Genomic DNA, 20,207 nt, shown 5'->3' with positions numbered 1-20,207 from the left:
AATGCAGTGGAACGGAAACATTGCTGCATGTGATGAACATGGGTTTGAAAGGAAATTTAAATTTATGCCATCTTACAGCCCTACAGAGAAGGAATCTAACTGAAGGCTTCTGGGCTCAACACACACTTCGCAAACTTAAATCAACTCTCACAGTGCAACAACAGTTTGTGCCTACTCACATTGATAGCGGCTGTTCTCAAACTTTGGATCGTTGTCATTCATATCAGCAATGAAGATGGTGATTTGACACACTCCAATCAGTGGCTCCTGAGCTTGATCTGTAGCCGTCACAGAGAGCGTATACTCCTTCTGTTTCTCTCGGTCAAAACGCCGAGTCGAAACGATAACACCTAAACAGAAACATTACTATCAAAGAGTCAGCAGGATCACCGCTGGCTTTAATCAGACGTTTTCACAAGTCTGCAGCAACTCACTCCCACTGTTCAGGCTTAATAAAAGCTTATCCCTTGTAATGTTTGCCTGCACAGAGGAGCTCCTTTTTTCTTCCACTCTGCAATTTATTTTTCTTGTGTCTCACAAAATAGCTTAGATGGTATACAAACATTTACTGAAGAAATTGCCCAACTCCCAATGTGTTTTGACCCAATTTCTCTCTTCTTCAGGGTAAAGGGCTATTTAAAAGAAATAACGTAACTACAGAACCACGAGCTTCTGCTGAAATAACCAGAAGATGAGTAGTCAGCTTGAAATGCATTGAGAGTCTGAAAACAAAAATTCAGTAAATACTTGTGCACCCGAAGAATTTAGCATCGTTATTTAGAAGCACAACACGGTGAGGCTTGAAATAAGTACAAGGATATACCATATTTTTCATCCTATAGGGCGCACCGGCCCATAGGACACACCTCGGTTTTTTTGGGGGGGAATAAATAAATAAATAAATATTTCCCCCCCCACCGCGGCTGCCGCCCCAAGCCTTGCGCACACCTGCCCAAAGCACGAGGCGCCCTCCGGAGGGCTCCCCGTGCTTCGGGCGACAGGCTGCCGCCCCAAGCCTTGCGCGCTCGGCGGGACCTCCTGCCGGGCGCACAAGGCTTGCGGACACTCGACGGGGCTGCAGGCTGCTGCCCGCAAGCCTTGTGAGCCCGCGGGAACTCCCGCCGGGCTCGCAAGGCTTGCAGATAGCTTCCTGAAGCCTGGAGAGCGAGAGGGGTCGGTGCGCACCGATGCCTCTCGCTCTCCAGGCTTCAGCGAAAGCCTGCATTCGCCCCATAGGACGCACACACATTTCCCCTTCATTTTTGGAGGGGGGAAAGTGCGTCCTATGGGGCGAAAAATACGGTACACTTAAAAGCAAGTGACAGTAGACCAACAACCAGTTTAGATGAAGAAAAACTATTTCCAATGGGATTGACAGGGAGGAGAGGGGTATTTAACCCCCCCATCACCCCTTCAAATGGTTCATCTCCATTTAAATTTGAGGATATAATTTATTGCTTTATTTCATAACAATAGTTTATAGACAATTTCCCATCCAAGGGTCCTGCAGCATTTATAGCAAGCACTAAAATGTAAAAAAAAATGCAAAATAAAATGAATATTAAAATATACATAAAATCTCAGGGCAGTTCACAAGGTAAAAATACATAATAAAAGCACAAGATAACTAGTTAAAGCAAAAACAAAACAATAGCCACCACCACCACCCTCCTTTCACAAATATGAATATAATGTCAGGAGCAGTGTCAGGGTCAATGGGCCAATGACTTAGCCAGAGAAAGCATGAGCAAACGAACAGTCTTCGGAAGCACTCTAGTACAAGTGCCTCCCATACAGGGAGGGCTGTAGAGCTCAGTGGGTGGAGCACCTGCTTTGCATCTAGAAGGCCCCAGGTGTCTCCAGGTAAGGGCTGGGAGAGATCCCAGCCATGTGAAATTCTGGACAGGCCCTGCCAGTCAGGGCAGACATTGCTGAGCTACATGGACCAGTGGTCTGACTCTGTATAAAGCAGTTCCCCAGGTTCCTATAGTAAGAGGGGAACAGGCTATGGAGTTAACACTTTCTGATCATGCAGGATCTGGCTCGCCCGGCATTTGAGAATGGAGAACTCTGAAACAACAATGGGATATTAGCTCTGCCCAAGACATGATGGAGAGCAGCAACGGCTGGGAAAAGATAGACATAATATTTTACAAGGACAGGAAGGAACACGACGGACAGAATAATTGTCACACACAGGAGGAATAAGGATGTAGTTTGAATGCTTCACCTATAGATGTATAAAACATTTAATGTGTCAAGACGAATGGATGTCGTTAATATTGCAGTTGTTGTGTAAGGGATTGTTATTTTGACTGGAGTGTAACTGAGATGAATAGGATTTTGGAACGCAGAAACAAAGTAAATCATCAAACCATCCATTCTAGCACATGGGAGGCCACCTAAATTATATAATTTGGCATCTGAATGATTGGGATTAGTAATTGCATTATAATTTGGCATTGTTATAATGAGGCTATCATTGGATTGTTGTAATTGAAAACCAATAAAAATTATTGTAAAAAGAGAAGAAAAAGAATGCAGCGCTAGCCAGACTATGAAAGGCAATTCTTACCTGAATCAGGATCAATACTGAAGCCCGGTGAAGCTCCATCTCTGTGCATGAGGCCATACTTCACTTCTCCATTCACTCCAAAGTCTGCATCGTAGGCTTCCACCTGCAGAACATAGGTTCCTGGAGGCTGGTTCTCTAGAACCCAGGTACTGTCACTGTAGTAAGCACACTGCAATACAAGAAAACAGCAAGTTAACTTGAGCAACTTCAGAAATCCATTATCATGTAAGGCACAGTACTCTGGCAACTAAATTAAGTGCAAGATAAAGCAGATGGAGTCAGAGGCATTCATTTGAAAGGAAGAGAGAAAGTTTTAAGCACAAGTTATTTAGGGAGACTACAAAGACCGACTTAAAACTGGACGAAACTTTACAGGTTTGAACTTTTCAAAATCAGCAGCAGCCAAGCATAGAGAATACCACATCTTGCACGTTTGCCAAGCAGAAGTCAAAACTACTAACAATTCTGCTGCTACATAAATAATTAAAAACACACGAATGGGGCAGCAAGTCAACTCACCTCCCTGAAAACAGGCTTGTTGTTGTTAATGTCATTTATTTCCACCACGACTTCTGCAAAGCTGCTGAGAGATCGTGGTCCCCCCGAGGAATTGTCATCTATGGCAGAGATATTTAGAACATACTGCGGGCTTTTCAGTTTAGGCAGGGGGTTTCTGCGAAGTCGGAGGATACCTGGATTCAGAAGATTGAAGATCAAGAAAAGAAAGCAAAAGAAAATTATGGATACCTGGATTCAGGAGTCGGAAGGAAGGTGGAGTTACCAACAAGGAAAAGGAAAAGGTATCTCTCTTTACAGGACATAAGGGTCTTAAATGTGAGAACAATATGTCCCCATAGATTTCTGGAAAAGGTGGCTTGTTTTATCTTTAGAGTGACACTTCTAAAGGGAAATGTTTGTGGGGATGATCAGGCAAATTCATCGGTGGAGCGATTTTCTATTTGACAGAATGCCTGGTTTTTATAACTATTTTAGCTGTGTAATATATTTTATCTTGTACTTTTCCTTTTTGAATGGCTTTGGCTACACAAATAAACATTACAACTTATAATAAATGAATAAATCCAATTTATTCTGGCATTGCCAGGAAAGCTATACTGAAACAATGAGCAGCCTGCATATATTTGCAAGGATTTTCCTATTTAGGTTTATCAATACTGTACAGGCAATGCCTACAGTGCGGAAGAAGATACAATAGATTAACATTCAGCATCTCTTTCCTTACCTTTATGGCTATCCAGTTCAAAATTGCCTTCTTCGTTCCCACCCGTAATTAAGTACAGTACTCCATCTCCATCAGGATCTTTTGCGTGGATGGTAGCCACTAATGTACCAGGGCCTGCATCTTCTGAGAGGAAAGTTCTGTAACTGATGTAAGGAAAGAAAAAATGCATTCTAATTCCTAACTCACCCAACAATTTCCCATTAAACAGCATTGTACAGTTCTTTAAACTTCGTACAGAGTTGGCTGGGCATATAGCAAAGCACAGTGCTGGTGAAACTCCCAGCCACCACCATAATTTCCCAGAGGCATATTTACACCCCCCAAAAAACACCCCCACATATGTAAATCATATGTAAATGTGTGTTATGGGACTAAGCACCTAGCAATGCCTCTGGGGCTAGGTGGGCAAGCAGGTTGACACACCAGAAAATGAAAACACTTGGTTTCCCCCACAAAACCCACAGAGCTGTCAATTTACCCCTCAGAGAGCTACAATTCCTAGCACCCTTAACAAACTACAGTTCCCAGGATTCTTTGCAGGAAGAAATGTACTTTATAGGCACGGTGTTTGCACACCCCTGCTATCCATCGTTCTGCCTGGACACTGAGGTCCAGCGCCGAGGGCCCTCTGGCGGTTCCCTCACTACGAGAAGCCAAGTTGCAGGGAACTAGGCAGAGGGCCTTCTCAGTAGTGGCACCCGCCCTGTGGAACGCCCTCCCACCAGATGTCAAAGAGAAAAATAACTACCAAACTTTTAGAAGACATCTGAAGGCAGCCCTGTTTAGGGAAGCTTTTAATGTTTAATAGGTTATTGTATTTTAGTGTTCTGTTGGAAGCCGCCCAGAGTGGCTGGGGAAACCCAGCCAGATGGGGGGGGGGTATAAATAAATAAATAATAATAATAATAATTCATAATAATAATGATAATGATTTGGCCTGATTTCACTTTGTGACTAAACAGCTCTTTAGGAAAGGAGAATTTTGGCTTATAGCGTGTGGACTTTGTGCGATGCTAGAATTATTTGTACATCATTTGTGTGCCAGAAGCAAGGGAAATGCTTATGTCATTTGACACTGAATAAATGTAATACATTGTTTAGCTCTGAGGAAGGGAAGAGAATACATTCTGGAATTTTGAGAGAATTGTAATTTAAAACCTGCTGTAGGAACTAGCAGGAAATGGTCAGAAACTAAAGGTAAGTTCATCGGCTTCCATCTACCACATAGTCACGTCATTGCTGATTCTATGTATCCCATAATATGTCTGACTAAACAGGCCTTTACGAACCTGGTCCACTCTAGATGTTTTGGACTTCAACTTCCATCAGCCCCAGCCAGCAGCTGTAGTCAAAACATCTACCTCAAGTTGTCTTTATTTTTTATTTTTTTAAAAGCAGACCCATATTTTTATATATCCTGATGGTCCAAAAAATCAGATATTGCAGCTATTTTGTGCAATGCACCTTCATAACATTGCATTAGTTTCTGCAGGTCAGTTTAAGACAGCTAAGGGTTAGGACCTAACAACCATTCTGACTGGCACAACAAGATTACACAGCAAATCTGCAATGCAGGAGTGGAACCACTGCAAAGGAAGCTCTGCTTACACTGACTGGGAGAACACCGGGGTTTCATCATTCACATTTGTCAAGCGAATGCGCACGGACGCCGTCCCTGTCCGTGGAGGGTGCCCTTTGTCCACGGCAATGACCACAAACTCATACATGTGGTTGGCTCGCTCATAGTCCAGCCGCTGATTGGAATTGACGACACCCTCGGGCGTGATGGAAAAATCAGCACTCTGAATGAAGTAGAGGATCTCAGCGTTGGATCCAGAATCACAGTCCGCTGCAAGAACTGCAGCCAGGAATGTTTAAAAGGGTGAAAACAATGAGGACATTTGAGCTGGGTCACAATACAGAAGACTAGTCAACACAAGTTTCAGTAATTAACAAAGAACTGCTCAGACAAACAAACACTTTCTGGGACCTTAGAGTGAAGAGCAAAAAATAAAGGAATTAGTACCAATAGTAATAATGATTCAGACAGGAGCCCAGGTAAATTTGGAGGCTGATTGGTAAGGGGTAGCCTCGTGGAAATAATTAAAACCTTGTCTGGTGGCAGCTGGCCTTTAAAGCGGGAGAGTGAACAGAGGGGTACACTCTGTGTTAGCAGGAAACACCCTTCCATCAGAAGGCAGGGGGCCCACAGTGGCTGGGAGGAGACCATCACAGTCTGCCAAATGCAACCTAGGAAAAAGGTGCTGTTTGCACTGCAGAGTCAAACATGACAGGAAGTAGAAGAGCTGTTCTGTGCTGTTTCTAACACCCAAGAAAGATGTTTTCACAGCTGGCCAAGAGGGAGAAAACACATTGTAAAGCCCTATGGGAGCAAATGCTTTTTTCAGAATCCCCAGTGCAATTAAGAGGATGGAAACTCACTGACCTTTGGGTATTCATTCAAGATATTGAGGGCACGAGACCAAGAGCTGTCCAAATATTCAGCAACAGGTGTTTTTTTTTAAAAAAGCAAAATATAATAGTGACTGCTTATTTGTTTGAAATGCGATAATAAGGGGGGGGGGATAAGCAGAATGCCAGAATGAAATCTTAATATACATGGATGTATTCTTTCCAAGTGTCATGACTACACCATCAGGCTCAGCCCCAGAATGAGAGGCTCTGGAGGAAGATGAGGAGGTAAAGGAGGCTGGAACAGATGTCCGCTGAGCCCCCTCACACCTTGCACCCTGCCTGGCTGTACTGGGAAGGAAGATGGAAGTCTGGAGCTGGACAGAGTGTTGTTGGAATCCAGGAAGGGCTCTGGCAGTGGGGAGGAGGGTTCCCAGTGCTCCATCCCAGGACCAGGGAAGGGGCACATGTGCCCACTTTCATACTAGCTGCCCAAGCAAGGACAGAGACTCTTGTGAGTAAGGGCTGCACCTATCTCTACTTGAAGTAGCTTGCCTGCAGTCCTCGGCTCATCATGTGGTGCTTTGCAAAGACAGGCAAGGGAATGATGGCTCTGGTTTACCTTGCAATAAAGACGTGCCTATAGGGATTGATTCAGGAATGCTTTCCCGGCTATAAATAGATTGCTGAAATTCAGGAGAGCAGTCGTTTTCATCCGTGATATGAACTATGACCTACAAGGGGACAGAAGAGAAACGCTTAGTTACATGGGATCCGATCAAGTGCATATTTCTTTGCCAAGAGAAATTCGTTCCATTTTCCATAGTCCCTGGAAAATGTACATCCTGGAGTTCTGGTTCTAAAGCAACCACTCAAGGCGGCTTATATAACTTAGATAATTAAACAATTCTAGGTATCTGCTCTATACTGAGCCTGACCATTGGTCCATCTAGCCCAGTACTGTCTACACTGACTGGCAGCGGCTCTCTCCAGAGTTTCACACAGTGGTCCTATCTGGAGACACTGGGGGTTGAGCCTGGGACCTTCCCAGGAGATGCTCTATCATTGGGCTATGGCCATTTCAATGGTCTTACATGACAAGGTAATTAAACAAATTATATTTTAGATCTAAAAATATAAAGAACTGAACTTAAAAAAACAACAAGATTATGAGGCAGCGGATAAACCAAGCAACAACGAACTGATGAACACATCACCTCAGGGATCCAGATTCTGGGAACCATGTACTGAAAAATGGGCACCTTTTGTTTCTGTTTATTATTGTTGTTGTTCATGCTATTCAACATAGAATTAAGCAGACTGCTCCACTGCACAAGAAATCCATGCACTGATGGACTCACTCCCCCCCCCCTCCAAGTTCCCTAAATCAGTTCTGGGAGATTCCCTCAACCCTTCGGAGCACATTTGGGAATGGCATGGGGTGTAAAGGTAAAGGACCCCTGGATGGTTAAGTCCAGTCAAAGGCGACTATGGGGTTGCGGCACTCATTTTGCTTTCAGGCTGAGGGAGCTGGCGTTTGTCCACAGATAGCTTTCCAGGTCATGTGGCTAGCATGACTAAACTGTTTCTGGTGCAACAGGACACTGTGATGGAAACCAGAGCGCACGGAAATGCCGTTTACCTTCCCACTGCAGTGGTACCTATTTATCTACTTGCACTGGCATGCTTTCAAACTGCTAGGTTGGCAGGAGCTGGGACAGAGCAATAGGAGCTCACTCCGTCGTGGGGATTCGAATCACTGACCTTCTGATTGGCAAGCCCAAGAGGCTTAGTGGTTTAGACTACAGCACTACCCACGTACTGGGGTAACCCATAGAGCATGCATGGGTGGAGAAAGGGAAATCTCCTTACACAAGCGCTAATGCCTTTTTTAAAAAATCCATTTGGGGTTGCCATTCTAATTCAATACACAAACTTTTTAGGCTGGCATTGGAGGACTGGTATTTCGATATGCTCTGTGTAATGATCTTAACATGCAAACCCCCTATACTGAAATGAACAGATCACCAAGTACGGAAAGGAAAACCCTGGCTCTACCTCAGTGACACTGCTGAGCAAACTCTCGGCTTCCATTGCTTTAACTAAAAAATGGTAGAGGTGATGCTCGCTCTCGTAGTCCACCGTATGAGTCAAGCTTAGCATGCCGGTCTCTGGGTCCATGCTGAAGAGGCCACTGGGATTCATCAGCAGAGTGTAAGAGAGAGGCTGGCTTTGGAAGGAGACTGCTTCAATAACAGCCACTCTGAAAAGGAAAGATTAACCAAGAGACAGTTTGTTAATCCTGGGTAGGCAGAAGAGATGAAAGAGGTGAACCAGGATCCCTTGCCAAGTTACCAGTTTCTCCTTGCAAATTTCATTTTTACACTTTCAGTACATGGATTTAAAAATAACTCCTGAAATTAGACTTCAAATTAGGCTGCTGCAGTCAGTCCAGGTGCTCCCACTTTGCTCTTCCCCTGGTTGGGTGGGAAAACAAACCATGGAGGCAGCTGGCTTAGCAATTACCAGCACCTATGGTTTGTTCCTTACCAAACAAATGGCGATCTTGTTTCTCCCAAACAAACCACAATTGGGGAGGTGACTGGGACATCAATACTAAGCCAGCTGCTGCGTGGTTTGTTTCAAGCAAAGCAGGAGTTACAGGGCTGTGCACGCCACCATACAGATTGTGCAAAGGACGATTTGCTCAACCATAGCTAATGGCCTGGTGTTCTGTCTGATGTGGCCATTAGGTTTCTGCGGACACAAACTGGGCTCAGAAAACAACAGGAAGCTACTAGAGTTGTAGCATGCTCCTGTTGACCCATTCACATAAAGAAGCAGATTTCCACATTTTTCACCTGATAAAACTTCAAAGCAGCCATCAAGGGTCGCCCCAGTAGAGCAAGCTAGACCCAACAACACACTGAAAATAAATTTTGGTTTTACAATGCAAGCTTTTTATGTTTACGTAACGTGCGTAAGTATCTACAACGCAGTCTTTTAGTACAGCAGGACATTAATTCACCACTTACTTTTCACTTGCTGGAGTATTTTCTGGAACAAACACACTGTAGGACATATTTGTGAACTGAGGAGGCCTGGAGCCAGCCAGGATAGAGATGTAAGCGTATGGGCTTTTGCTGCCATATTCATCAATGGCCAGCACGGTGACCACATACTCCTGGTTCAGAGTTAAAGGCAAGCCAGTTGTCAATATGACCCCTGTGTCCATATCTATATCAAATCGTTCCTCACCACCTGTTGAGTGAAAGGAGTACAAAAAATTATGAAAAGAGGTGTTGTTACCTTTTAGCACCAAGCTCCCCACTTACACAAATTTCTTTCCCAGTACTATTTCCCACCAACACTGACTTTTACACATTGCAGTGGACAGAAAAAGATGCTTTTGATGGCTGAGTGGCAGCTAAATCAGCAAGCAGGGTGGCTTGGCACATCCACCAAACTTGGTGCTCCACTTCTTATGCCTGGGAAGGAAGACTTTGAGCTGCCACCATCAGTATTCTGAACAGGAATTCTGTTCCCATTCCTGGGCCAAAGTTAGTAGCACACATGAGCTGCCACTGTCTCCTGCACACACCAGTGACACAGGAAAGAGCAGGGCTTGCACACATTCCTGTGTACACTCTGAGCCAATTAAAAATCCCATTTATGCAAAGCGGTTTGGCACTTGCGATTAAATCAAGCTAGTCCCTAACCAATTTACCTCACTTGACTACATTACGCTATCTCATCTGCTGCTTCTATCAAGCATATGGCACAGAAGAATGAAGGGTATAGGAAGGGAAAGTGAATTATAGGGGAAAGCAACAGCAGTAGGGGGAGAAAAGACCATTTGCAGAGCACTGACGCTTCAAACTAATCTAGGACTCAGCACAAAAAGTAGTTTTGCTGTGGCTGCAGTGGGGTTTGTTGAGGTGGGGACATTAAATGGGGCAGTAAAGATGCAATCCCTTAGTCACTTTTCAATTAAAATATGCATAATCAACGCAACGTAACAAAGGCTTTTTAAGTCTGCCAAAAAGAGACTAGCTGGGGCAGAGGTGGGTCAGTAGGGTGTGTCATTTTAAGGGGTGATACTTAATTTTTGCAAATTTCTTCAATGAAGGGTTTTGAAAATATGGTTTTGGGTGTGATGAATTCAAATCTGCTATTATCTTTGTGACTGGACAACATTTAGCTTGGTAAATCTGCATTTGATGAAGAAGCACATAAACTGCTTTTGGAAAACCTATGAGTTTTAATTTTACCTACTGAAAATGTCAGGTAATGCTAAATAAAATAATAAGAAAAATATAAGTATAAATAAATAAATATTTAATAGAACTGCAAGTACTTTGCAATCATTTTAATGATTTCTATGCAATTTTGCACACATTTTACTTGCCAAGCCAACCTAAATTATATTAAGTTAACTCAACTATCTTTTGAATTTCCCCAGTCATGTTACACCTTTTTAGCACCAGTTACAGATAGGTAGCCGTGTTGGTCTGCCATAGTCAAAATAAAAAAATTCCTTCCAGTAGCACCTTAAAGACCAACTAAGTTAGTTCTTGGTATGAGCTTTCGTGTGCATGCACACTTCTTCAGATACTTTTTAGCACTACTCATTTTTGGAATTGGAAAGTTGAGAAATTCAAAGCACCCTAGTGGGTCAGGGCTTGAATCCTGGCAGTGCATCAATGGGTTTCAAAATAAAAAGAGGCAAAATTCATTTCAGACAGAAAGCAGCACCTATTTACCTGCAATCAGAGCATAGGATATCCCAACACTAGAATTTTCATTACCACTGTAATGGGCAACAAGTTGATAGACTGATGTGCCGGCTCGAGCGTCAGGATCAACACGTGCCAAATAGGGGTACGGATACATTTCCCAAGAGATGAGCTCCTCTTCAACAGCTATAATCACCACACGGCACAAATACCAGTCATGGTCTGCAAGGGATACAGAAAAAATAAGTAAGTAAATAAGAATTTGGGAGCTTACACAGGGAGGCCCAGCAAGGCCCTCCGCCACCACAGATATATATTGTGATATCAATATATTTAGCTGGTATATATTGTGATGCTGAGAGCCAGGTATCACCCAGCCCTACTCTTAGCTGGCAGGAGAACATGATAAGGTGGGAGCTGCCAGTAATAATTAGAGCTTAAGTTCAGCAGGCACATCTTCAGCCTTTTACAGCAGAAGATTGGTGGTTAACTGCCAAGATGGTTGTATTAACACCTGTAACAGCACAAAAAATCATTTGTCATATATAGCACCAATATCCTGGCTAATTAATTGGACAGCTTATTAACACAAATGGTGTGATAAGAATCCTTTGTCTTGGTTTAATGAATTCCTTTGGCTACTAGGAAGGACCCCATGCATATCAGTGGGCATCTTAGCATGCACAGAAGATAGGTAACTACAGAATAACTATAAATTTCATGTGTAAGAAAAAGAATTTTGTAAGGAAATGGGGTAGGCAGGGAGTGAGTGCTGAATTCTTTCCCACCTATACTCCTTCCTGAAAGCCCCACTATGTTTTTATTTTGATCAGAAGAGGAATTGTTTCAAGGAATATCAAAACCAACGGTGGTCATCTAGTCCAATGCAGGACTCTCAACTAAAGCACCCATGACTGATGGCCACCTAAACTTTGCTTAAAAACCTTCAATGAAGGAGAGTCCACCACCTTCCGAAGTTAATAAGTGACTGATTTATAATCCCACTGCAAAAACCCTGCAAGGCATTAAGCCCATCACTACAGCATACAAACAAGCTCTCAGAAACCACTCACGGAGCTCACCCACTAATTTGCACATAGGTCACTTAATAGCCAGAGGATAACAAGCTATAGCAATCGATGCAAACTGGCTTATGTTTGAACTTGAGCCATTCTGCAGGGAAGGACTTTGGTAATATGGTGCCCTGAGTGAGGACAAAATTTGGCGCCCCCCCCCAAATATTTCTTATTATCGCAATAATTCATTTATTATTTTGTGCTCCCTTGGGGCTCGGGGAAACCTCCTGCACTGTCCTAAGTCCAGCACTGCTTTATGAAAGCAATGAAATCCAAAATGCCAGCGAACAGGGCATACTAACAGAAAACGCTATCTGGACCTTGATTAGTTTTACCTTCTGCTCAAGCAAAGAGTAGGTATGGATTCGGAACAAAGACCTGGGGCTTCACCATTGTTTTCTGTAGCATTTTCAGCATCTTAAATGCCTTGGAGCCCTCATTTAAACCTCTTTTTTTTTTTTTTGTAAACCCATCTGGGGTGTTCTGCTTTGTTTTTACAATCAAGCGGTATGTACCGGTAAATTTTATGAAATAAATAAATATAATTCACCTTCAAAAGCATCTTGCAATGGATAATGGTCTTTGGCCAACATGACCAACGATCAGAGATGATGGGAGCTGTTGGCCATCTTGCTAATGCCAAGCAGGTTTGGGTCTGGATGGTGCCCCAATGAGAGACCACTGCATCTTTATATCCGTAACTGAACAAAGGTGTATTATAAACACATGAAAAGCACTGTTTTATAGGCACTGACAAGAAAACTGAGGCTAAAAGACTTAACTTACTTGATTAAAAAGAGGGCTTACTGAGGTTGACTTGATTAACTAAAGCCACTTAGAAAGAGACAACCACCTTTGCTTGACAATGGCTTTTAATAATTCCAGATGCACTCACACACGTTTAGTTTCCATACTTAACTGGTGGCTGGCTACATCGTTCAAAATTCGCCAGGCACCAGGTGCACTTTGCACCTGGCTATCAGCCACTTGCAACCAAGTGAATAAGCCCGGGCACCAGGATGGCACCTGACGTCTCCACCATCTGGAGGTGCCACGCCTTGGATCTTGACTATTTTCACACATTAGCAACACATGCTGGAGAATTCTATCCATTATATTTTATCTGCACGATCAAAATGAATTTCAGGAACCAAAAAGTTGTATTGAAAAATATGACTTTCAAAGCTGTCTGGCCCCAAAATGGCAACTAGGCATTCCATTTTGGTGACTGTAACCCTGGTTTAAGGAGCCTAGCTTATATAGCTGAGTTTCTAACACTGGCTGGCTACTTACACAATGCTGCCAACTTTGATGATTGTGTTGACGGGGCTTTTGGTGAAGAAACAATTCCTGTGGTTTGTGCTCAAGACATGCTTTTCAAATGGAACAAAAGCCAACCAAATTACCTTCTTGTGTTTAGGATGTTACATACTATTAGCCAAAAATTCAGAAGTACCCAAATACTTAACATCAGTGCTACACCAGACAAGCATTTTACAGACTACAAAATGTGCCTTCCTGGCTCCCAATTTTCAGCCAAGCCCCCGCCTGACAAAAAATAATAATCAGACATACAAGTGTTCAGCTAGTGCTGAATCAATATGACCACACAACATTTTGTTCCGTTGACATAAACAGCTTGATGTTACAGCCAAGTTATTTGTCAATACTGATCTGTCACCACAAGAAAGTGATCTGGCAAGACACAAAATCAGCAGGATGTTTAAGCCAAACTGATAACAAAGAGTGCGGGCGGGGGGGGGGGGGATATTACTACCTACTTAAACCACGCAGGCCTGGTCTGGGCAAGTTTACTTAGCCCAAAATAAGTGTTGAAAACTGAATGCAAACCACTGCTGCTACACTTTTGTCCCACCAACTTATTCCAAAAGTATACAAATCAATAATAAACGTAAGCTGCTTAAAGAAGAGACATATATTTCCTTCATCATGCGAGGTATTGCCAGTACTTGGAACAAATTCACTGAAATAGTTCAAAAATATCTCTGAAGTCATTCCTATAACTTCTGGGTGAACTGATGAAAATTAAATTCCTCTGGCAGTATGCAGACCATTTTTAATTTAGTTCCATTTTAATTCAAATCGGTTTTCATTGCACTTAACTCTGTGTTTGATCTATCTGAAAAGTGCATTTTTAAGAATACACACTTTTAACACTCAGAGAACATCCGTTATGGGCTCTATGATAAATGTTACACATAAAGTGAGTTGATTTGTTATACAGTGTGTTAAAGGACAATGAGCAGCCACCCTTCAGAAATACAGAACATATAACTTTTTTCCCTTTTTTACACCCTGCTCTTTTAGGCTTTCCATTTTGCTAAGAAATAAGGTGATGGAGCGCTTGGAACTCCTCTCAAACACTCACAAAAGTGCTTTTTTCCGCATTCATAAAGCTGCGGCAGGGTTCAATATGCAGCTTATGGTCACTTTGTCTCTCAAGTAGGGCAGACACCAAGAGCCTCAGCAAGATCAAGGGAAAGGACACAAAGGATGGATTTATACTGGAAGAAAAGGAAAGCAATAACGACCAGTACAAAGAAGCAGTCCTGGGAATTTAATGGATTTTGTATTTTCCTATCTTTAAAAATTTAGACTAATTTGGAGATTAAATTGGCTTTTGTAATTACCTGTTTCCTTTGCTAATTGGGACCCACACAGACTAAATTAGACTCCCAGGGACAAGGAGGCACAGAAAGCTTATAGCCATTCATGACAGAGCAATGTACACAAACCTTAAAAGATGACAAGAATAGCACACAAAATAATGAAACCAGAGTCAGCAAAGCATCAAACCTACTTTTTTGTAATATCCATGGTGGGCAATAACATTGCCTGAACTAGTTTATCCTTAAACAATTCTATGCACTACGTGTATTTCCATTTTATAGGTAGGAAATTGAAATTGAGAGAGAACTTCCCCAACATGTGGTTATTATGGGAGTAGCTTTATTCCGTTTTCATTATATAGCTTATTTATACTTTCTTTTTAAATGTGCTGTGAATCGTTTGGAGACCTCTGGGTAGCGAGGGATCAACAAGTCTAATAAATAAGTAACAACCACACAGGGCAACTTTGTACTGCCTGTTTAAGTGTAATCCTACTCAAATGAAAGGCACTAAAAAAAATTACAGAATTCTCTTTACATTTCCTTCCTCATCTTTATAGTCCACATAATGGATGTTGGTAAAGGGCTGTTTGCTCCATGCAGTCATGAAATACATCTGGGTCAAGCTTGGAATTCCACAGTATTGCACTGTTGCAAGAGCCACCAATGGGTTGGTTTTTGCCAATTCTTCCAAGTGCATTTGTAAAACTTAATAGTTCCCGGAACTGCTTAACAGTTATAAGCAACCACGCAGACATTTTTCCAGCATGTTTTATTTTGAAGATTTCCAAATGTAATTTAATTTTGAACAGCTGCTCTAAAGGAAGTGTGGCTATGACCTTGTCCTACATGATCACTGGAATTATTTCCACCCCGAGGCGTTTTGTCTTGTCGATATTGTTATTGGGCACAGGATGAAGCAGAACACAGCTTTGCAAAGAGGATCATGGCAGAGATCATAATAAGCTCTTTTTAAAGAACAACAATGCAGAAGAGCAGCACACCGATTGTGCAGTCGGCTTCACAAGTTAACACAGCAATACCCTTCATCGGTTTGCCTGCTTTTAACTTAATAAGCTAGATCAAGCCTGCACAAAAAGCCTTGTCTGGACTTTTAATGCAGTGGAGGTGGATGGGACTAAACCGTTTGAGGGGCTGGCTCAATATTTTATTATTTATACATTTCATAAAATTTAGACGCCACTTGGTTGTAAGAAGAAAAACTCAAAGCTATTTGCAAAAAGAACCAAACAGTAAAATCATCCATAAGGACAGTTAAAAATAGCTATTTAAAACATTCAAGGGATGTAGTAGAGCATGCGGTTTACACCAGGAAGTGAGGATCCTGTTGCCCTCTTGGATCACAACTGCCATCATCTACAATCATTGGCCATGGTGGTTGGTCTAGTAAGAACTGGAACCTAGGAACACCTGGAGGGCCAGAGGTTCTCTGTCGCTGTTTTGAATGGAGAAGGTCCCAGGTTTAGCCCCTGAGATCAAGTAGCAGCTGGTGGGAAAGAGCATCTGCCTTTGACTCTGATGCCAGAGAGAACTGGACCAGATGGAGAAATGGCCTGACCTCTGTTACCATGTCCTCATCCATGACATTTGCAAGCAGAAATGTACACAGTAAGCATGGAAAGACGTCCAGATGTTGTTGCATCAAACCTGCACTAAGACACTGTCTAGATTATGTCAATGGAAAGAGTCATATGAGATGGAAACTAAGCCACTTGGAGATGCTCCATAGCTCAGTGTGGCCCTCCAGATACAACTCCCATTATCCCCAGCCATTGACCATGCTGGCTGGGAGCTGCCATATCTGGAGGGCTACAGGCTACCCATACATGCTGTAACAGGCAGTGTTAGCACCTTGAGAACACAACTGGCTCTTCATATGACCAAAAATACATAAATGTGTTGTTAGCCCTTGTGAGTGTGAAACCTCAACTTACACTGAAGTCCAGGGATGGGAAACAAGGAGGAAGCTTTAGAACACATATATAAAGTGTATCTAAATATGTTCAATCTCTATGACCAATAACACACCCTTTAACAGTACCACCTGCATGTAGATAGCAAGAGTAACTCCCAGGTGCCCCAGCCAGCACAGTCAACAGGCAAGTTGTAGTTCAGCAACATCTGGAGGGCAGAAAACTTGCTATCCCTGATGTAGGCACTTGCCCCTACTTAGAGAAGGAAGGTGTACTACTGAAAATCCAGACACCATGGCTTCAAAATCAAACCAGCTCTCTTATCACTGCTCTCCGTCCTTCCCACTTTGCTTAACATCCAGCATGATAAAGAGTTTTGCTGGACTCAAAGAGCTTGTGTGCTTTTTGTGACATTTTGGTTAGTCACAATAAAGGGACTTGCTCCACTACAGTCAGTTCCATCTTAGAAGTCTTGAAGACTAGAAACTTAATTTTCTTTCCAGAAAAAAGAAACAAGATTCTCAAGAGGTTGAAGCACTATGCTTTCACTGGGGGGGGGGGCAGTTTTGCAATCAAGGAATGTAAGCAATGAATATCAATACTGCACTTTCAGATATTGCCGCTGCACCTGTTTAATGACCTCTTTCTTTAGAAAGGAAGCTGCATTTATTCAAAAGCAAACTGCATGTTTGAAATAACTGTAGTTTTGTGCAAACAAGCAACCATTTTCACACTGGTTAGGAAGGATCCCTCAGTCCACACACTGTTTGCCAAGGATAATAGGATGTACAGCTTGAAATGTGCTTCAGCATGTCTTGTTTGCTTGTGAATGTTTGCACCGTAACTCAATATTCTGCTCCAAACTGTTGAAATCTTTACAAATGATGAACTCACACAGCTAAACTATAAAATACAAAGTTGAAGAAAAATCAAAACGTCTGCCACCTGGGATCAAACAGCGTGACATCGTGTTTACCTGTCCTGACTTTTTTTCGTTTAAAATAAGAAGCAGCCTCTGAAGGCTGCAGTCTCAAACAAAGAAATGAGGGAGGATGTGGAAGAGCCTCTCAAGCCATTTTTCTAATCAAATATTGCTCTCCCATGTCCTTCTTCTCTCCAAAGGAAAAACATGAAAGGATTGTGTACTTTTCCCATCAGGAGAAATGGCCCAAAGAGTGAATCACCTCCTTCCCATCCACCAGACCTGTGACCATTTTCATTTGAGAAAAAGGCTGAGCAAAATTACGAACACTTGAGCACGATGTGTATTGTAGTTTGAAGCATTAGACAAGCCTCATCTATGGAGAGTAGCTGTATCTCGAGTCTGAAGAATTAGGAGGCAGAATTTCTGCTCAGTAGGTTTATTTACAGGCTTGATGCATTTCTAAGGTCTGCAATCTCTCACACAAGTCAATATATGCTTTAAAACAAAATAATTAAAAAGGGAATGAGTCTGTGAACTCCAGCATCTCTTTTGAAATAATCACATGAATGCAGGCACCAATCTTTCAGTCTACATGCTGCTTCAGTGTTGCTCCCACAGCACCACAAAACTGTTGCTATCCCAGGAAATCATTTGGGCAGCTTATGCAACTAGAAGAGCCTTAGTGGCAAAGCAGTTCTCTGACCCGCTCCACATGGGGCAATTTACCACACAACCCACATCTGGCACCTAACACTGTGTTCTGTTCAGCATCAAGCCCAAGCATTTTAGAATATGCTGCATTTAGATAGATGGTTTCATTATTCTCAATCTTATTGCGTTGCTGGGACGTTTGCCTTAAATTTCTGTGTCGACAACCCCAAAAGATATACTCATATATATTGAAAATCTCAATAAATATCTTATTTTTAAAAAAAGATATACTTTGAGTAAAGGACTGGCTTATAGCTGTTGTTTTTCTTAAAACCCCTAAGATGTCACTGCATCTGCTTCGCAGCTGCTCAGAGACCCCCACGACTTAGCAGGCTTCCCAGGTGTGAGGCAGCCTCACCTTGCCCGTCTATCCGATGCACCTTGACCACCACCTCCGTCCGGCCTCCCCTCTCCAGCTGCCGGACGAGGGACAGTCGGCCGGAGCCCCTGTCCAGCTCCACCGGGAAAGCCCCCGCCGCGGCTGGAGAGACCATCTCGAACCAGCTGCCGCCCGCCTCCTGGTAGCGGGTGTCCGGGACGGTGAAGATGAGCTCCCCCGCAGGCGCCCCGACGGGGACGCGGACTTTGTAGCTGGGGCTGGAGGAGGCGGCGGCCAGGGCGCGAGCCTTGCGCGGCGACGGAGCAGCGCCTTGGACGGCGGCCGTCGTCGCCGTCCTCTTCCTCACGGCCAGCTCCAGGCGCCTGGCGGGGCTGCGCAAGGGCCGGGGCAGCCCGTGGTCCTGGGCCGAGACCCAGAGGCTGAGGCGGCGCAGGCCGAGCAGGGAGCCGACGGTGAGCACCTGCCCGCTGCGCGGCACCACGAAGAGGCGGCGGCCCGGCTCGGAGGCGCCGGGCCACGAGCGGTAGGTGAGGCGCGCGTTGGCGCCTTCGTCGGCGTCCAGGGCGCGCAGGCGCGCCACCTCGGAGCCCAGCGGCGCCAGCTCGTCCACCTCGAGGGGCGGCGCGGGGCCCGGCGGGAAGCGAGGCCGGTGGTCGTTGCGGTCCAGCACCCGCAGCCGGAGCAGCAGCGCCGCCCTCGAGGGGCCCGTCAGCCACAGGCTGTAGCGCGGGCGCGCCTCCCGGTCCAAGCGCTCGGCCGTGCGCAAAAGCAGCAGCAGCGCCGGCCGCCGACGGGGAGCCCCGGGCGGGAGCAGCTGCAGGGCGAAGTGCGAGGCGCCGTCGCCCTCCAGGGCCCAGGCGGCTCCCGGCGTCGGGGACGGCGCCCGCAGCAGCAGCCTCCGCAGCGGCACCCGCAGCCCTTGCACCCGCGTCCCCGGAGGGCTGTTCTCGGGCACCTGCCCATAGAAGCAGAGCGCGCGGGGCGAGGCGGGCCAGCGGCACGGGGAGCCGCCCGAGCCGGCCGCCAGCCAGAGGAAGAGGAGCCATCGGCGGGCCCCGGCCGGCGAGTCCCTCATTCTCCCCCTCGGTGCGGCGCCGAGCGATTCCCGGAGACGGGGCAAGTTCTCCAGCAGCCCGAGACTGCGCGCCCAGCACCGCCGACTCCACGTGGAGGGACGGACGGGACGGGCGCTCCGCCCTCCGCGCAAGAGCGGCCAATCGGATGAGAGGAGGCGGAGTGCGTTGGCCTAGAAACTTGTACCGAGTGGGTCGATGGTGTGAAAAAAACGGCGCGCTCTTTCTCGAAACCGGTACGTGTTTGCAGATTCTGTGCGTAAGATCACTCTCGCAGAAGCGATGACCAGTGGTTTTGGGGGTGTGATGCCGCCCGCAAGGCAGGAGGAAGAGTCAGGGCAGCAGTGGCGTAGCGTGGGGGGTGCAGGGGGGGCCAGCCGCACCGGGCGCAACATCTGGGGGTTAGGGTTAGGGGGCGCAAATCCACGGGTTAGGGGGCGCAAATTACTTGCCTTGCCCCGGGTGCTGACAACCCACGCTACGCCACTGCAGGGCAGACTTGAGACGGGAAGGCGTGCCAGATGTCGCAGGAGAAAGTTCAGCCAAGAGACG

General features: G+C 44.9%; 1 protein-coding gene across 8 annotated transcripts in view; it reads right to left on the bottom strand.

Moving 5' to 3' along the window:
• LOC308592680 (neural-cadherin-like) overlaps positions 1-19,745 on the bottom strand; it is a 51,298-nt gene extending 31,553 nt beyond the window's left edge. For all 8 annotated transcript variants that reach the window (XR_014010616.1, XM_081204250.1, XM_081204251.1 and 5 more), the window contains exons 1-10: positions 18,601-19,745; positions 10,994-11,188; positions 9,266-9,491; positions 8,289-8,493; positions 6,853-6,964; positions 5,427-5,676; positions 3,819-3,961; positions 3,095-3,267; positions 2,576-2,744; positions 180-350 (exon numbers count right to left, since the gene is read on the bottom strand). Coding sequence is in view for 7 of the 8 variants with exons in the window: in XM_081204250.1 (XP_081060376.1) it covers positions 180-350; positions 2,576-2,744; positions 3,095-3,267; positions 3,819-3,961; positions 5,427-5,676; positions 6,853-6,964; positions 8,289-8,493; positions 9,266-9,491; positions 10,994-11,188; positions 18,601-19,657 (2,701 nt within the window). In the remaining variant the exon portion in view is untranslated. The remainder of the gene's footprint in view (positions 1-179; positions 351-2,575; positions 2,745-3,094; positions 3,268-3,818; positions 3,962-5,426; positions 5,677-6,852; positions 6,965-8,288; positions 8,494-9,265; positions 9,492-10,993; positions 11,189-18,600) is intronic.
• Positions 19,746-20,207: the final 462 nt, after the last annotated feature.

Source organism: Podarcis bocagei, assembly GCF_964188305.1.
Source record: "Podarcis bocagei genome assembly, chromosome: 8".
NCBI lineage: Eukaryota > Metazoa > Chordata > Lepidosauria > Squamata > Lacertidae > Podarcis > Podarcis bocagei.
This window is presented reverse-complemented; position numbering and strand designations above follow the sequence as displayed.